Source organism: Corapipo altera, unplaced genomic scaffold (assembly GCF_003945725.1).
Source record: "Corapipo altera isolate COAL_440 unplaced genomic scaffold, ASM394572v1 1, whole genome shotgun sequence".
Lineage (NCBI taxonomy): Eukaryota > Metazoa > Chordata > Aves > Passeriformes > Pipridae > Corapipo > Corapipo altera.
Window position 1 is genome coordinate 2,912,534 of NW_020884873.1, and position 18,555 is coordinate 2,931,088.

At 41.1% G+C, this 18,555-nt stretch overlaps 1 protein-coding gene across 1 annotated transcript in view; it reads left to right on the forward strand.

The window, feature by feature from the left end:
• The first annotated feature begins 17,834 nt into the window (after positions 1 to 17,834).
• PDE3A (phosphodiesterase 3A) overlaps positions 17,835 to 18,555 on the forward strand; it is an 85,698-nt gene continuing 84,977 nt past the window's right edge. The window contains exon 1 of the mRNA XM_027661387.1: positions 17,835 to 18,294. Coding sequence (XP_027517188.1) covers positions 18,232 to 18,294 — 63 coding nt within the window. The 5' untranslated portion in view covers positions 17,835 to 18,231. The remainder of the gene's footprint in view (positions 18,295 to 18,555) is intronic.

Genomic DNA, 18,555 nt, shown 5'->3' on the forward strand with positions numbered 1-18,555 from the left:
ACGAAGGAGAGATAAAGTTATTTTTAGCACTAGCTTGCTTTAGTTCTGGCATTTTTTTTCTGTCCTGCCCATCCTCCCCACAGAGTGGAAGGATGCAACTTGTTTATTATGTTTTACCATTTCTGCTGTTCTGGCTTTTGATACAAGGCAGAGCTGAGGTTTACCCTTCGGCAGGTTTCCCACCAGTGCTGGGGCAGCCCTTTGTATTCTGGAGATCACAGATCAGCCACGAATCCTCAGTTTTCAATCCTTGTATTTATTTATTTTTTTTGCTCCCCTTCACTGTCCTGGTAGTTGAAAGCTTCCTTTGTCTCTTAGAGGAAATGTATTTTCTTTTTAATTTTTTTTTATATATAATTTTAAAATTTTATTTTTCTACTATTCAGATTCCAGGAAGTGAAATTTCTAAGCAAACTTGAAATGTGAGAAATATTGTCGCTTCAGATATAATCTTTACAGCTGCAGAAAATCAGCAGGTGTGTCTTCTGTAAGTTACAGCAAGAGTATTTAGTGCTCCTTGATCCACCCTGAACTTCCTGACTTTCTCGTTAACCAGTGAGGGTGTTCAAACACCTACTGTCTTTCCCTGAAAACAAATGGAAATGCTGGTTCCAGGACCACTCTGTGTGTGTTGGGGGGGAAGCAGGGCGGATGTGTGGGAAGAAAAGTATTAGGGTAGGAAAACTATTTAGGATGTATACATTTTTATTTATGTTCTATATTTGGTTATGAGAAGGGAAGTTATTTTTTTCCTCTTCTGTAGTTCTGTCAAGCTCATAAAGCATCTGTTTCTCAGGCTCTGTTGCTCTTGCCTGAACTGAGGTTTTTGGTGGCCCTGGTTCCCCTTCAAGGAGGCTTTGTCCTAATAAAGGGACCCATTGAGAGGGCCAAAGGCACACAGGCACAGGCACCTGATGTTCAGAATCCAACTGTTTATCTCCTGGCAACAGACTTGTGGAATATGGGTCTTGGTACTAATAAAGTAGGTAAACTGCCATTCCCTATGATTTCTCTTTCTGCAAAAACAAATCTGTATGGAAAAACGGAAAAAGAAGGAGAGAAAATACTCTCCTATTCGTGGAACTCTTGTGGTGAACACTTTCATGTCAGAGATGCCTCATGCACCTCAGTAATAATAAACCAGAAAGCTTTGTGAGAATGCTTTTTGTCCTGGCATTTTGGCTCTTTATCCCTTCCTCTCACTGTTCATCTCTGCATCCATGTGCAGAGCTGAAGTGGACTCAATGTATTTAAAACTTGGGGAGGGTTCAGCCCAGGTGTGGGGCACAGCTCTTAGTCTTTCACTTTGTTCAAGGCATCTTCTCTAGCTGAAGTTCTTCTAACTGAGGAAAGAGGATTGTAGGATGCCTGGGTGTTCAGCCACAGATACAGGGGAAAAACTTTGACTGTTTTTTATCCTTTGAGTTTTTCTATCTTTTCTGTTTCACTTTAGCGCTTTCTTGAAAAGGAGAATTGTTGGTGTGTGAAGCCCGTCCTCTTTCTGGTATTTAGAGGGCTGAACAGTTCATTTTCAGAAAGAGTGATAAGATCTCCTGGCAGCCAAAACCAAGAATAATTCTGTTCCCTGGTGTATGCCCTCAACTCCTCCAAAAAAGAACTTGGACATAAATAGTTGAAGAAAACAAAGCCTATGGTCTGATCACATGAACTGAAGATATTTAGTTGCTATTCCCAGTTTTGCAATACTGTGCTGGGTAAATTCTTCACCTATCCATCTGTGAAATGGAGATAAATCAAATGTTTTTTCTCAGAAAGGTTCTGTCTTAACAATTTTGTATGGTCATCTGGAAGTCAGTGCTTTGGAGGTGGCTGCTACTAAGATTTCTCTGATTTGCAGCTGATGGATAATAGGAGGGAGAGACTCAAAAACATCTTACAAAGACTCAGGCTAACTATGCTTAACCACCTCTCCCAGAAGACCAGGCTGGCTCCCAGGTATAAGAAGGAAAACAAAGGACAACATCCAGGTTGAACTGATGAAAATGTTGTTAGCACTGGGGGCTCAGGATTGAATCTGTAATCAATACAGATGTGGAGATCTCCTTTTTCCTAGTCAGAAGGCCAGATCTGCCCAGCCACCTAGCACTTAGCAATGCCTTTTTATTTTTTCTTCTTCTTCTTCTTTTTTTGTTTGTTTGTTTTGGTATTTAGAAATATAAACACTTTTCAGTTTGGACCCTCCTGTTTAGGGTAAAGTGATGTATTTCTAGCATGTACTAAAATAACATTTCTACTGAACCAAAATAGCATTTTTGCACAAGATGAAAGAAGTAGTATTTGGGACACAGGAAAAAGGAACTTAAATTACTGTTTAAGAAAAAAAAGTAAGGAACTGAAGACATCATAATGAGATTAATAGAAGGGAAAGCTCTTATTTCTGATGGAGTGCTGAACAGCTTGTCAATAAGAAGAGGAAATATTGCACTTTTTGGATCAAATTTGCTTTAGAAGTATATTTCAGCAGCATACAAAGCTAGATCATGTAAGGAATAAAATTCGGGGGGAAAACAGGACCAGTGGTAGAGGGGGAAGTGCTTGCTCATATAAAAGAAAGCAAATTTCTGAATTTTATATTTTGAATAGATGGACATTTTTGACACACAACTTCTTCCTTTTTTTTTCTTTTTTAACCAGATAAATACTGCTTAATTTTATTGGAACTGGTTTCTGAAAAGCAGTTTAGTCCAAACGACATTTTCAATGACTTATTATTCCACCAAAGAACATTTCAGCAGTTTTCATGCGACTCAGTTTAGCTGAACCAAAACTGGGGACTTAAAACAGAGGGACTAGGGCAGCTGCATGTCTCTCCTTCAAGGCCAGCCCTTCCAGAGAGGGCTCCTTTCCCTTCTGTCCTGCTCTGCCTTTCTCCTTCTCACTCCAAAACGCCTCCTGGTATATCCATTTGCACCATGACACCCCTGATTAGCATATATTTTGTGCATCCTTTACACCATGGTAGAGGCTTGAACCTTTTGTGGGCTCTGGTTTTGCTGTTAGCAGTGCTGTGACACTATGGAAATATGACTTGGGTGACCACGTGGAATTAAATGTTGGCAGACAGCGTTGCAGGGGAATGTATTTTATGATATCCCTCTAAGACAACATGCGTGGTTTTATTACTTTAAAAATAAAATCTGAGATGCAAAGCTTATAAAGAGTCAGGCTGGTTTGAAAGGCAGGATTTCAAATTATGGAAAACCCTGCAGCCATCGTGAAAAATCTGTCTTTACTCTGACTTCTAGAAACCTCCACTGAAATTACTTGTGTTAGGGTGGTGAAGGTGACTGACGATTTCCCCCCGTACAGCACAAGCCCAGTATTCAACTTCCTGGCTTTTGCCTGTTTATATCCAGCATCCCTGCAATCCAGATGGGGAAAAGCACACGTGACAGCATGTGTGTGTGTGTGATTTGGAGCAGCAGATGGGTGTGAATGACAAACTGCTGCCTGTGTAGGCACCTACCTAGAGATTACTCAGTCCTGCCTCTGTGTGTTGTTGTGCTGTTCCCCTGCTCCTTTGTGGAAGAGGGAACTGTCAGGGCTCCTGCGTCTGAAGCTCTACCTGACTTGACAGGGATCCTGTGCAGGCATCCAGATTTCAGTACCTCTCAGTACTGATGTCTGTTTGTGATGTGCCTCCTGTCTAAGAAAGCACAGACCGTATTATAAATTGTATATGGAGAAAAGCAAGGTGGGATTGACTTTATACTCAAACTCCCTGGTAAAGGGAGATCTTGCTTTGGTGTCTTTTTGTTTCCCAAGTGGGGCTGTCACCTGGAATTTTTTGCTCTATTTGAGTTGCCTTTGCCTTTTCTGCTCTTGCTCTGAATGTGTTCTGTAAAAAGAGTAGAGTGATGGAAAATGAAGTGCACAGAAAGAGTAGAGGTCGGTGTCTCTGTTGTGGTCCTACACCCAGAGCTTTCAGTATTCTCACTGCACAGGCATGATGTGATCAGCTGGTGCAGAGTGTCATGCAATGTCTGACAGCATGACCGCAAGGAAATTGGTGCCATTTCCAGCAGCGGGGAAATTCATGGCCCAAATGTATTTCTGCATGCAATTCAGCTGGACTGTCATCTAAAACTGTAGGACAGGGAAACCTAAAATGCGTGTGTAACTCATTTCCTTGAACTAGGCCCTTTCAAAGTCAGCAGAGTCACCAGTGCTGCAGCCATGCACACACATGTCCTTGCTAAGTTAGGAACGCAGTCAGCACAAGGTTTGGTGTCTGACTCATGGCAGTGATTTAAAACCCACAAATACTGCAAGTTCTCTGTGTGTTAGTCCTGACAACTCTGCTGTAAGGCCTAACTGGGGTACCAAAAGGGAAGCCTTGCTCTGCAGAGAAGCACCGAAGTTTGGTGCCTGTGGTCCCATAAATTTGAGGTAGGTAATCAAATCCTACTGCTATCTGGCTGAAACACATATTCTGTGGCCAGGAATTGGCATGTAAATGTCACTGTGAAATTACTGTTGTGCATTTTCTGTGACAGTTGGATTTTTCCTTTATTTTAAATCATGTGGTTACAAGGAGGAGTGGAAAAGATCCCTGGTTTGCTGCTGAATAGACATCTGAGCCCCATGTGAGCGCCTTGCTGAGGACAGTTGGAGGAGATGTGGGAAATGGGCTGCTTGGGGATGGGGTGGGTGAAATGTGTCATGCTGGAAGAAGATCACTGAACTGATTTAATTAGTTCTGTTTCAGAGGATTCATTTTTGCTCAGGTCACTGGTAGGTTCATCTATTTGCTTTTTTCCCCCCTCTTAGCAATAGACAAATGCCGGGTGATAATTAATTTGGCAGGTTGATTGAGATTGGGTGGCAGAGAGGGGAGCTTTCCTGGATGAGTGATGAAGCATTGCTGGTTGAGCTCAAAGTGAATAGTCTGAAATAGAAAGTAGTTAGTATAAAATCCCCCCAAGGGTGTGTTTAAACTGAGTGTACTTTGAGTTTTGACATTGAGGTTTTTAGTAAGCAACCAGACTCTACAGTGTAATTTTAGGACATTTGCTAGCTGGGATCTAGCTGATGAAATGTCAGTTCTATTCTTCTGCATTGTGAAACCTCAAAACCGGGAAAATGGGGTGTTAATGATACAAGTAGCTTGTTTGTGTGGGTGTCAGGCTGAAATAAGCCTTGGCAGACCAATGCTTTTTTCTTTTCCAGGCCAGCCCTGGAAGCTGAGGCTTCACCTGGCGAGGCTCAGTGCTGCTCTCACCGTGGGAGAAGGGTCAGTGTGATTTGTGCACTAGCTTGAGGGAGGCCAAATTCTCTGCATCTTAAAAGTTTCATTACTGAATCTAGCTGTCCCTCAGTGTGCTACCATTAAAGTTAATGCATTTCAGGAAAATGAGCTGCTGAAACTGTAAGAATTTAATTTCTGGCTCACTGTATTTTAGCCTCACCAGGGGCCTATTCCTGTAATCACCGTGTTTCGTGTTTCACACCAGGTGGACATTAAGTTGCCATATTAAAACAAGCAAAGTTTGTTTTTCCCTCTTCAGTAAGCACATGTGGTATCACAAGAGATCTGATTTGTTCAAACGGTTGCACTCTGCTGCTTACAGAATTTCCAGTTTTGGGGGGCACTGCAACCTTTGACTTCTCTGACCAAGCAGTTGGTGTTGGGATGTTTTCTTTCTCACTCTCTACCCCCTTCCTTTTTGTAAGTGACTCGTTGCGCTGGTGAGAGGTTTTAAGTTGACAGCTAGGACAGCGTGCCATCCTGTGTGCAGGAGGGAAGTACAATGAGGACACAAGCAAGTCACATGTGTCCTTACCCCTGCTGCTGTGGCTCAGTTCCTTTGCAGAGGAACCACTTCTGAAGGTTAAATGTCTGGTGAAACCTCCATGCTTACTCAGTCCTACGAGATTTTTTCTGCTGAGGCAGCCAATAAGGATGACAATTGGACAATGTTTTGGGGTTTTGTTTATGTTGATGTTTTCCTTTTTGCTGTGAGGTAGGCACTTATCCACTGGGAATTGAATTGGGAAATTCCCGTTTTTGTGCAGACTACCAGAGAGCAGTCAGCTATTTGATTAATGCACTTACTAAACTAATTGGACTAAGTTGCTTTCCATATGACCTGTCATGCTCTGTGTTAATATTGTGGGTGATTCACCTGAAATCGGAGCCTGACTGAAAAATCCCTTAAATGTTTACCTGCTTTTTCAGTGAGTTTTTAATTGCTGAAATGCAAAAAGACATCCCCTGTATCTTCAAGGAACTAATTTCTTTGGATGCAGAGACCCTGCTGTGTGCTGGTAACTAGCCCAAAAGAGAGGACATCCTCTTTGAGGTTTGTGTTAACAATATAGCAAATGAAACCTATATGAAACTACAATCTCTGAAAAGATGGAAAGTGAGAGAAAAACTATGCATTATAGACAGAACAGTATTAGTAACATACATTGCAGAGCAGATTGTTTTGCATTAGTCTTTAGGCTCCTTTAAAAAAATAAATAATAGGCTTTAGATACCTAAACAAGCTCTCAGACTAAGCTCTGTGTGCTGCAGTAGCTGGCTCGTTTATCAAGCCTGTGCTAGGCTCAATATTATGACTGTGATTCTTAATGCATAGTTAATGATTTCCAATGGAAAAAAAAAAGTAAATAAGCTTTCTAACTTTTTCTAGGAACTTAATTGCACCAGAATGGACTTGACTGTGTAGCTTTGAAATCTAGGAACTTCATGTGTGTACTGTGAATAGCAAAAAAGGTTTAAATAGTAATTTTCTTCTTCTTAGCAATCTGCGTTAGTCAGCTTGCTGTCATGTTTAAGAGTCTTGACATTGCTGTGTTGCCCTGGCATTCCCATACTAAGAAATCTTTTGTAAATTACTGTCTGTAAATTATGGGCATGACTAAGGTAGGAGGATATCAAAGTAGCTGTGCCCACATTTTTTATCTCACCAGTATGGATATTTTTTTCTAGAGCTTTGGTTATCATGAGTATGCTCAGAATGGGAAAGTGGGTACATAGGAAATTTGGTAGAACACTTTTGCTTATGGATTACTAGTCCACCAGAAGAATATGGCTATTATTAATTCACCAGATCAGCTTAAGGGAATAAGAATTCTATTTATGATTAGTTTAATTGTTTTATTCATTTATTCTGAAAGTCTTTAAAATATCCAGATTAAGATAGGATCTTTAATTTAGGAAGCCTTTGCTAAAAAAAATCTGCTCCACATCTGCTAGTAGCTCTTCGTCTGTCATCCATCCTTGAGGACCACTGAAGAATAAGAATTGCTTACCAAAAAAAAAAAAAAAAACCAAAAGAAAAAGAGCATAAAAAGCACCATTATCACACCCTCCCCTACCTCCTTAGTCTTCAAAAAAAATCAGGTCTTTTCTGTATTTTACTACACCTCTGCCTCCCAAACCCATTGTTTAAAATACTGTTTGATGCGTGAAAGATTAGTAGGGACCTGAGAAATTCAATGGTAGGAGGGAAAATAATAGAATTCTGTATGAATTTGTTTTACTACTGTCATCTGTTTAAGTAGTTGTGACAAAAATTTTATAAAACCAGATACAGGGTGTGGAGGTGGATATTCCTGTGCCTTTTCTTTTTCCCACCTACAGGGTTTTTTTCATTGCACAATACCTTCATATTATCTAAAGTTAAACCTATTCATTTTAAGGGGTGGTGTGGAGCAAGGAGCACAACAGTTGCCATGAACCCGCTGCTGCCAGTTTGCTGTGTCACATGTCTTCGTGCCTCCTGCCCCTGTGCAAGGGAGCCAGGATCCCTGAAGAAGTCAGATGCAGTTTATTGTCTGGAAATATTCTAAAAGGTCATATGCTGCCATGAGAAAGTCCTCCAAAATGTAGTCTCTCTCTTGCTGTCTCGCCCAGCGCCAGATATGATCTCATTCCTTTGGAGCTGAGTCCCTGGTTAAGTGCTTGGGATGGTTTCTTTGCTGTGCCTGCAGGACAGTCACTGCTGGTGCCTTTTGGGTTGTCCTCCTGTGCTGCTGACATGACCATTTGCCTCCACTCAGCCTTAGCTCACCGAGTGCCCTATTTTCTCCATTCTCTGCTGCCACAGGGAATGGAGACTCACTGTCCTGCTCGCTGTCTCAAGCGAGTATCTTCCTGATATATAAGTTTTTCCCCTGTTCTGTGTAGCCTCTGGAAGTGCTGTGGTTCGTTGCTTGACCTCCCAGCCAGGTTCTGAGAGGGCTCGAGGGATCAAGGAGCAGCTCCCTCTGGGACTTCCAGCTTCCCCAGGGTACCAGCTTCAGAAGACTTAACTCCATCCCCGCATGGGGCTCATCCTGCAAGGAAGCCGTTCACTGCAGCTCCTCTCCAGACCCATGACTATACCTCTCTGCCCCTGCCTCCAGTTCAAAGCAAGGCCAAGTTTCAAACTGTTTCTACCTCTGCCTTGATTTAAAACTCTTATCTATTCTTGCAGCTGTTGCCCAGCAGCCCAGAAACCTTTGAAACAACTCATTTGATTGGGAAGCAGCCGAATGGCTCTTGCACAGTCACCCCCAATTCATTCATTTAGTTGGTTTATTGTGGTGGGTTATTTTGTTTTGTTGTTTTGAGGGGATTTTTTTTTAACCAGTCTCAGAACGGGGGCTGGCCTTGATGGTTTGCAGGGCTCCAACACATTGGGAGCTTTTGGGTGGAGAGTTCCCTCTCCACTAATTGCACAGCCAGCATGCAGCTCACAGATCTGGCTGAGCAGCGCGGCTCTGACATCTCGTGCTTTGTGCTGACCCGGGGAGCTGGCGGAGGGTTGTGGAAAAGGGATTGTTTTTCCAAATACTGGAGCACTTTGCTATCTGTGTGTCATAGCCCACACTTGCCTGAGTATGATCACTCTCACCACACAGCAAGGAAGGTGTCTCTGACGCTTTGGATGCCCACAGGACAAGCTGCAACCATGCAGCTGCTCCCCAACTGCCAGGATCTGGCAGTGCTGAATCTCAGGAGCTCCAGCCTGCTTAGCTTCTCCTGCTGATGGTGTCCACACCAAAACTGCCCTCCCTAAAGCAATTAAGTCAGTAAATCCTCTCATTTATCTTGATTACCATGAAAATGGAGGGAACAGTCTATCAAATAGAAGGAATCCTACCCAAAATAGTATGTGCAAAAAACACCCTGTTAGTTTCTGTATGACCTGACTCCTGCATGTTTGTAAAAATAAATGTTTCTTCTAATATGTAATCAAGGAAATAATTTGTGCTCTTTTTTGTTACCAAAAAAGGAACTTATCGGGAACATTTTGTGCCTCCATGCTGGTAACAAACAGTTTCTTATTACCAGTGGAAATATGATCCTGACTGAAGCATGGCTAATGCCCATTCAGTCAGTCAGAGCAGATCTATCATACTGTGCCCCATTCAGCAGAGGCTGTAAGGAGGCAGTGTCAAACACTGTCAAACAGTGAGACGCTGTTCCACATCCTCAACGTGCCCATTCAACAGAATCTTTTCTAAGAGGGAAGATGTTATACTCATGTTTAAATACAGGCTCTGCTATTTTGGTGAAGGCTGAAACCAGGTGCCAGCCAGATTGGATACTCCTATCTAGCTCTTCTGGATGCTGATTCCCAAATATAAGCAACTGCTGGCTACCACCCAGCCAAAACTTCTCATCATTTCATTGGTGATGAATTTTTGCTGCTACTAAATGCTCTAAATTCTTCCAGGAGTGGCAAAAAAAGGCATTTCTGCAGATTCTCAGCTGTTTGGGAGAGCTCAGGCTGCTCTATTCATGTATTGCAGCCAGTTCAACAGGGAATATTGCATGCTAAGTGTTTGGCTCCCAGTCACAGATGGGGAAGAGGAGCAATTTCTCTCACATTCCTGTGCTTTGCTTTGTGTTCCCATTTTGTTCATTCACTAGAGAGAGCAGGACTCTCTTATGTTCACTGTAATGGAAACGAGATGTCCAGCTACAGTCTGAAATCAGTAAGTCCAAGAGAAGGAGCCAGTGAATTTGGGCAAGGTCCTGACAAATGCATTTGGACTCTTTGATCCTGCTGCAGTCTTTTTGAATCTCATTTATTAGCTTTGGTGAGTTTTGGCTGATTTAGCTAATTTTTGTCATCACCATCTAATTATTTTATAACTGTAAAAGTGTTGTGTATGTGTAAATAAGTATCTAAATAAAATTCCAGAGTAACAGACTATAATCTAAATAGAATTAGAATAGACTTTGCATTGATTTAAAATCTTCTATTAAACACTAACTATTTCATTAGTTCTCTTAAGTACTCACCATGAAAAGATCTGCTCGTTCCCTCTAATGAAACTGTGCTGAGTGTTATATTTGCTTCAATAAAAAAACCCATGTGGTTTCAAAATGCTGTTGCATTCTGCTGAGGACTCCCTCCCCTTCCAAGGAATATACATGGCACTGCTCACATTCTAAATATTGTGGATTTTTCCCAACCTGCGCCCAGTTGGAAAAGTCCTTATAATAAGACTATGCCTTTTCTATTTCTGTGAGTGGTTTTGGGGGTTAGGTTTTTTTTTTTAGTTGGTTTTGTTGGAGGTTTTTTTGTCTTGTTTTTTTCTTTCCAGCAGCATTGCTGGTTCAAAGGTGCCAAAACCTAGGCCAGAAAAGATGATTTCATGGGAAAACAAGGCTTAGAAAGAGCTGAAAAGGTTTGAATTGTCATTCTTTACTTTCTGTCTTTTTATTTATTTAGATCTTCTATGATATGTGTGGGTCACATTTTCCTACAGTTCTCTAATACTGAGGAGGCTTAGAATTATGGTTTATGAATTTTAATGAAAGTTGAGATTCTTATGTAATCATATGCTGGGACTTTAATTAAATAACCAAATAGGAGAAGAACTGCATTTAGAAAGGCAAGAGCTGAGGATGCTAATTTTTCAGTGTCTTTGTTCTACTTTAACATGGATATCTCAGATATTTAATGCAGACAGTGCTTTATACCATTCCTTACTCCTTTGCAGGTATCGCTGCGTTATTGAACATCAGTTTTACAACCACAAAGCCTAAAAACTTCATAGTGTTTCTAGCAAAAGCCTGAGTTTTAGAGCACAGACTACAACCCTAAATGCTCAAAGTGAACTAGCTCCCTTTCACTTCTCTTTTTCTGCCTGTGACTGTGATTTTGGTGTTGGTGTCTTTTCCATTCCCACCTCCTCTTCCACTGACAGTGCTCACACTCAGCTGGGTTGGAGGGAGTCCATTTTCCCTGGAAACCTCTAAGTCCTTTATTATGGTAGCTTTAGTGAAGCCCATGTTTTTGTGCATTTGTGAACGTGCAGGAGTTGTTCTTGTTCCTAAAAGCTGCTCGCATCTTTAAATGTTAAAACTGTCAGAGCTGGGTTTCCAGGACAGTTTCAGATGAAATGTAAAGTAGCTACTTTCCTTCTGAGAGAGACTGCACACATTTAATCTGTGTGGGAGTTTGATTTTGCTTTTATCCCTCCTTTTCTGCTGCTGGTACACTCAGTTGCCTGGTCAGTAAGAATGATAAATTTGATGCTATGAAGCTGTTTACCATCACTCTGGAGCAAAGTGATTCCAGAGAATTTTTTAGAGGAGGTCGTGGGGTCTGCTGCAAACTCTACTGTTAGTGATAAACATAAATCCCCCTACTTCCAAATGTGGTTTTATGTCTGTATCTCTGTTTGCATGCATGCATCAATTAAACAGTATATTATTTTCTTTTTTAATTATTTCAAGAGGTTGACTCATTCAAGTGGATTTATGCACACTCTGTTTTTCCACGTTTTTGTAGGTTTGTTTTTTGTTTGTAGGTTTGTTGTTTGGTTTGGTTTGGGATTTTTTGGTTTGTTTGTATTTAATACTGTTTTCTTCATCTTTTGATTTCTATAAAGCTTGTGAAAATCATGATTTCCAAGTAGCCTAATAGGTCAGGCATACTTGCTTTCCTTTTTGTACTACAGCACTTACTGTTTGTCCATTCAAAGGAAATCTTTCTCAGGTTCAGAAGTAACCAAGCACAGCGTGGCTTGTTGAGCTAAAGGGTGTCACGCTGAGGCAATCATCCTTCTGTAGGATGCTGGCCTGCAGAGATCCTTCTACAACTGCTCTATCTGTTTGCTTTGCTTTCTGTCTTAAAGCTTGAGGTCTTTTTCTAAGTGTGATATCCTTTTAATTTCATTTTTTCCTCCTTCACTCCTTCGTTACTGTGGACCACTACAGACATGCCAAGAACATTCTAGCATGATATGAGCACTGTTTTCTAGATTGTGAGGCAGAAACACATTTTAAAGTTAAGTAAGATTTTATAAAAATGGCAGGAAAAGAGTGGCTTCCTAGGTAATGAATTTTACTATCATGCTTGAAAATGGCTTAAAATTGGCAAAGGTCTCTTGTCATCCTAGAAGTGTTCCTTTGCTTCCTTGTTGTGCTCATCGTTTCACCCGGTGACAGCCACAGGGTTAACTCAGAAGGGCATCCTGGCACAGGGAGAGAGAACAGTGGTGTGGAAATTACTGTGGGGAAAATGGATCTGTCAGAAAAAATACAAACGTGGCTGATGCCACAAAGGCACGTTTATAGAGAAATTAAATGGAATGAGGGTTGTGTCATTTGCTATGAGGAGTTTGCTCATAAAACGGGGATACAGTAAGCAAGGGGTCACTCTGTTGGTTCCAATGCCTTTGTGACTTGTTACTTTATTGGGGACTTTGGCCTCACTTCCATAAGTGATGTTGATAGTTAGACATTGGGAAATGGAGCAAGGGTGAGTTGTTATAGCCTTTGGAGTAATTTTTCACTGTAACGTTTGGCAGCTGCTGCTGCAACATCCACTCTGTGGAGCATCCCAGGATTGCCCACACTGGATAGAGGAGCATGATTAGAGACAGGGAAACAAAAGGCACCTGCAAGCTGCGGAGGAAGAGGAGTAGCAGATCAGAGCAGGAGCTGGCTATGGGGCTGAAAGTTCTCTGTAGAGATGTGAAGCACCAAACAGGAACAGGGAACAGTGTGAACAAACCATGCCTGAAGAATGAATGTTTAAGAGGACTTGATTTGGGTTTGAAGATTGAGTGGTGACCATGAGTAACCACCCCAGGTCATGTCAGTATGGTTTCCTGGGACTGGCTGGACTGGAAGCATCCTTACATTTGGTGTACCTCCTCTAATGGGAACAACAGTGCCAGGCTTGACCCTTGACTGTACTGCTTATTTTTGGTGGCAATAATAAAGCAGCCCTTTGCTTTTCAGTGAACTATGGATTCAGTGAGGGTAGGAGAATGCAAAACCTGGAAGGAGTTTTCTTATGCTACATTTGGTTTTGAAGGTGTGGTATGTGCTGCCAAATGCCTGTAGAGCCTGGAGAGCCACAGTGATCATAGGCAGGCCTGTAACATTAATAGTTTTTTCTAAAGTGTGAAATAACAGGCATATTTTTTGTGCTAATTTCACTGGTAGGAAGCTGTAGGTAAAGATGTACTTTATCATGCTGGGAATCACAGGTGGTCAGACTCAAGCTAAATTAATTTCCCTTTAGCCAAGTAAATTAAGGAAGTGGGAGTTACTTCCTCACAAGGAATAGGGGCTGAGGAGAAAAACTGAAGAGGTTTTCTCAGTCCAGAGTGGCAGGAGCCTTGGAGGAAGCACGGGTATGAGGGTTTTGGCTGAGATTCTGTGAAAATATAACCCTTGTAGATGCATCTCTTTGTAGTTTTTGCATGCCAGTTATTTACTGAGAGGCCAGCTTTCATAAACATCAAATCTTGGCTTTGTACCAGTAGTGAGCAAACATAACAGTATAGAGGAGTAAACAGGGAAACCTGGCACAGCCAGTGTTTCCACCAACAGTATATGGAAAAGGAAATAATTACACTAAAATGTGGGGGCCAGTCATGAGGCCCTATCAGGTAAAAATATGGTGTGACATTTCTGATCTTTGATGCCTATCTGCATGCGTGGTTTGTCTCCAGTTATGGAGGTAGATAGTTGGAAAAGGAAAGGGTAAGTAGGAACAGTTGATGGAGAAGATAAAAAAACCTCATCATATGAGATGCATGCAGCTTTCCTCATTTTTCAAAGCAGTTTTAATCTCTTGTCTTGGAATGAGCGTTTTGGAAACATGTTCTGCAATAAGCGTAGGTTGTAAATCTCCTCCTCTGACTGGGAGAAGGCATTTTCTTTGGGAAAGAATGTTGGGACAAAAGAGCAAGAAAATATTAATAAGTGTAAGTCATTACATGTCACATTAACCCTCCTGTCGTTCATTCATATGTTTTTATATTTGCATTAAGCAATGCTTGTGTGCATAGGAACAAACACTATTCAGAAGAGATCTCTGAGTAGCTGTAAAAAAAAGCCATAGTTCAGTGGAGAAACAGATCTAAAGCTGTCACTAGCTATCGTGCTTGGTATAAAACATACAGTGCTGTTTAATCAAATGTCCCCGGGTTTTGGTAATTTCCTTGCTGATATATCATCTGTCCTTCTGCCAGATCAGCATTAAACATCTGGCTAAAGTTTAATCTATGGCAGTGGGAGTTTTATTGGCATGAGCAGTGATGTGATGCCAAATGTGTTTGGGCTCTGAATGTAAAGGTACAATGTGATAGTAACAACTCCCAAATCTCTTCATTCTCATTACGAAGCTAAAATCTGTGTGAAATAAATGGTAAAAGCTGACCTGCTTTTTTAAAGAAAATGTGTCATGGATATAAAAGCATGAATGTTTCAATTAAAGCTAATAAGTGCAATTTATCTCTTACCTCTGCTTTTCCTTGGTTTTCAGCTCATGGGGCATTCTGAATGGGATCACAAACGAGGACCCAGAGGCTCACAGGTCAGTTACTCAGCATCTTGTGTTTCATTTTGGCTTTTGGTAAATTTGAGGCATTCGAGAAAGTCTTCCATCTGACATTAGCAAAGTTGCTCGTTTTGTTAATATTTGCAGGATTGAATCAATGGAACAAAGCATAAAACCATGACAGCTTTCATTAATATAATTTTTGAGCTGTGATCCAAACAGGTGATTCATACAGAGCTGATACATGCAACAGAAGGTTTCTTTAAGTAGCAGAAAGATGGATTAGATGTATTGAGAAAGCATTTCTTGCTCATCTGTCTCCATCAGGACATCAAAGGGATGCAGTTTCAAATAATATGTGTATGGTTTGTGTTTGCTGGTTTTTTTTTCAAACCTGACAAACTTGTAAAACTTGGATAGCCCTCTCACCACTAATCTTTTTGTTACTGAACAACGTGTTAGAATTGTGTGGGGAGGTGCAGGAAAGCCATGTGTAGCTACTGGTTCATCCTTGACACATCACTGAAAGGAAATTTTGCTAGTAGTGTAAATAGCATCACCCGATAAATTTTTTAATTATCTATAGAATTACAATTGCTGCGAATGAGACTTTGCTACCAGTGTTGGTGTTCAGGAATTTTACTGCTTGGGTAAAGCAGTCTTTCCCATCTAGTGTTGAAATTATATAAGTTGGGGCTCTGGTATTTTGGAATTGCTTTTACTTGAGGTGAAGGATTTTTATATGGATACCTTGTACAACAATCCAGACACACCATAGAAATGTTAAAGGATCTATAACAAGGTGGGAAAAGAAAATCCTAGAATCATAGAACAGTTTGGGTTTGGAAGGGACTTTAAAGATCATTTTGTTCCAAACCCCCTGCCATGCACAGGGACACCTTTCACTAAACCGGGTTGCTCAGAGCACCATCCACCCTGGCCTTGAACACTTCCAGTGACAGGGCATCCACAGCTGCTCTGGGCAACCTGATCCAATGCCTCACCACCTTCATAATAAAGAATTTCTTCCTAACACCTAATTTAAACCTACTCTCTTTCAGTTTGAAACCATTTTCCCTTGTCCTATCACTACAGTTCCTGATAAAGAATCCTAAAATGACTCAAGATCTCTGATTACTGCGTGCTATCCTCGTACCCACTCACAAGAAGCAAGGAAGAAAAGTTTCATTAGAGGGAAGAAAATAAGCCTCAGTTATTCCACTATAGCCTCAGATTCTCTCTTTTACATGGCTCTGAAAATTGTCTTGATAGGAAGAGTGTTAAACCCAATTTAAGTAGTTCCCTGAGAGGTTATGAGAAATTTAGAAGGTTCTGATTTTCACTCTTAATATAAAAGACCTGTTTTATCTTTTATGGTTCTGTTGCATTGTTGCCAGCTCGTGTCTTTAATAAATGTACCCATTGTTAAACAAGATGTTGCTTAAAAATGAAGGTGAGGGGTGTGTTAGGTATACTTCTGCTTCAAACCTAACACATCAGGTGTTTAAAGTGGCAGTTACCTGCAGGATCTGCCACAGGGTTGCTTATGGTGTTTCCCTAGGTCAGGAGGGCTTTCCATCAGCACAGAAGTGGGACTTGGGAGAAGAGGGCTCTCCTGGACAGTGGTAGTGCAACCTGCGCTGCCCAGCAAGCAGTGAGGGGAGAGTAAGGAGCAGGAAGGGATTTAAGGTTAGGTTATTGGGAGGCAATTTATTAATCGTCTATGATCTTTTAATTCATGTGGAGTAATGAGAGGAAAGTGGGAAGACAGATCCTAGGAAGCCACCTATGTATGTGGATGTTAGAAACGTCACTTGTGAGAACAGGAGGTGGAACCACTGGTTTACTGTCATGCAAAACTAAAATCCACATACGAACTCATGAAGTTATTCTTCCAAGAGTCATTGAAAAAACTCTGATCCAGTGAAGATTTTTTTAAGAGCAAGTAGGTTTTCTATGGCATGTGTTGAAACATGAGAGCAAACTACTACGGTGCATGTCATGCTTCTTAATGACCCACTTGGAAAACGTGTTCCTTTCTGCATGTAGGAGTTAAATGCAAAGTGCTTTAGTTACAGGTAGCGATGGATGTCAAATGAAATACACCGAGGCTTGTGGGAATTTCTGTTTGCAGGAGTTTGTCTCGTGATAAGCATCTGCAATTCAATAGAATGTAAATGGGACAAGTAAAAAGCTGTCTTTACAATATTTAACTTGCTCCTGACTTCTACACTGTCATTACACTTCCCTTTTTAATATAATGCGTATGTGCACACACACATATACATATATATCTGTATGTGTGTATGTTGTAGGATTCCTTTTCTTTTAGAATAATTATACTATTAAGGTTGCTGTAATTAGATTGAATTATAGGTTGCCTTGCAAAGATCAATGAGTTCTTGGTTATCTACTTGGGGTTTTTTTCCTTTTCTTTTTCTTCTCTGAAGACAACACTTCCTTCTGTAAGTGCTTCACACAGAGAATTTAATCTATGGATTTGAAATCAAACAGAAAGGGCAAAGTGAATTTGATTCTGTTCTATCCTTAATTTGCAAACTTAATACAGGCTAGAATTTAGAATTTAGGCATGAAACTTCAAAATTGAATTCCAAATTAAAGAAATTCCTAGACATTTATTCCACCTAAAGAAATCTCTCTCAAATACACACATGCAGTCTGTACAACTATGTCATGTCACTCATGTGAGGGGAAAATATTCATACCCATTTGTAATGTCAGCACATGCTACAAGAAAATGTGACTAGCAGAATTCATCCTTGGCATATTATTGCTCTGCAGAAAAATTATGCAAATTGTATTTTAATCATTCTATTGAAGCACAGTACTTGATACTTCTAAGATGTTTCAGGTGGGATCTGCGGCACGCTTTGTGCACACGTTTTTACGAGGGACCTTGAATGTGTGGGAGTAATTTGTTGCTCTGTCATCAGGACTTGTTTGGCTTGCTGGAGATGTAGGCGTAGCCCCAGGAGTCAGTGGAATCGAGCAATCCTTCCTCCGGTATTGTAAAAGAATGAGAGAGAAACACAGGTCCAGCGCTTTTAATTCTCTTTAAATATAAAAGCTCTCAATTATATATCTGAGGTGCTGCATTTTACCCCTCCAGTTCCTAAGCAACAGCTATTTTCAGATTGAGTGCGTCTGGTGTTGTCTACCTACTTCAGGCTTTTACGAGGTGGCTCGTCAGTGGAAGCTGGGCTGTTCTCTGTCTCCACTGACTCCCTTTGTCGTGGCACTGTGAGGAGACAGATGCTTTAGAGAAACACGAGAAGCTCGGGTGTAACCGGTCTCGACCTTGCAGCTCACGAAAACTTGTGTACATCGGGGAGCTCTGCCATCTGCAATGAAGCACAGGAGTCAGAAATAAGGTTCTTGACACTGGTCTGGGAGAAGCCTTTTTCTCAAGTCTGGAAAAAGCCTCTAGAGCAGATTCGAAACCATGAGCCGGAAATCTCTGTACTTGCTGAAGCGTAGGTGGGAGTCGATTCCCGCTGCTGACCAGGTACAGTGCTCTGGTGAACCTGTTGTGTCTCTGTCTACTCTTGCAGTGCCACTGTAAAGAGTTTTACATTGATTTAATGGGGGTGGTTGGGGTCCTCTGCATACAGAGAGAACCAGCTGATTATTACTTGTCATTTCCATGATAAATACTGCAAAGTGTTCATAAAGCTGATTTTGCAGGAGCGTGTGCTTGTGAATGTGGAGATGCCATGACAGCCCACTAATGCAGACTTATTTAACCAACAGAATCTTCCTGTCTCAA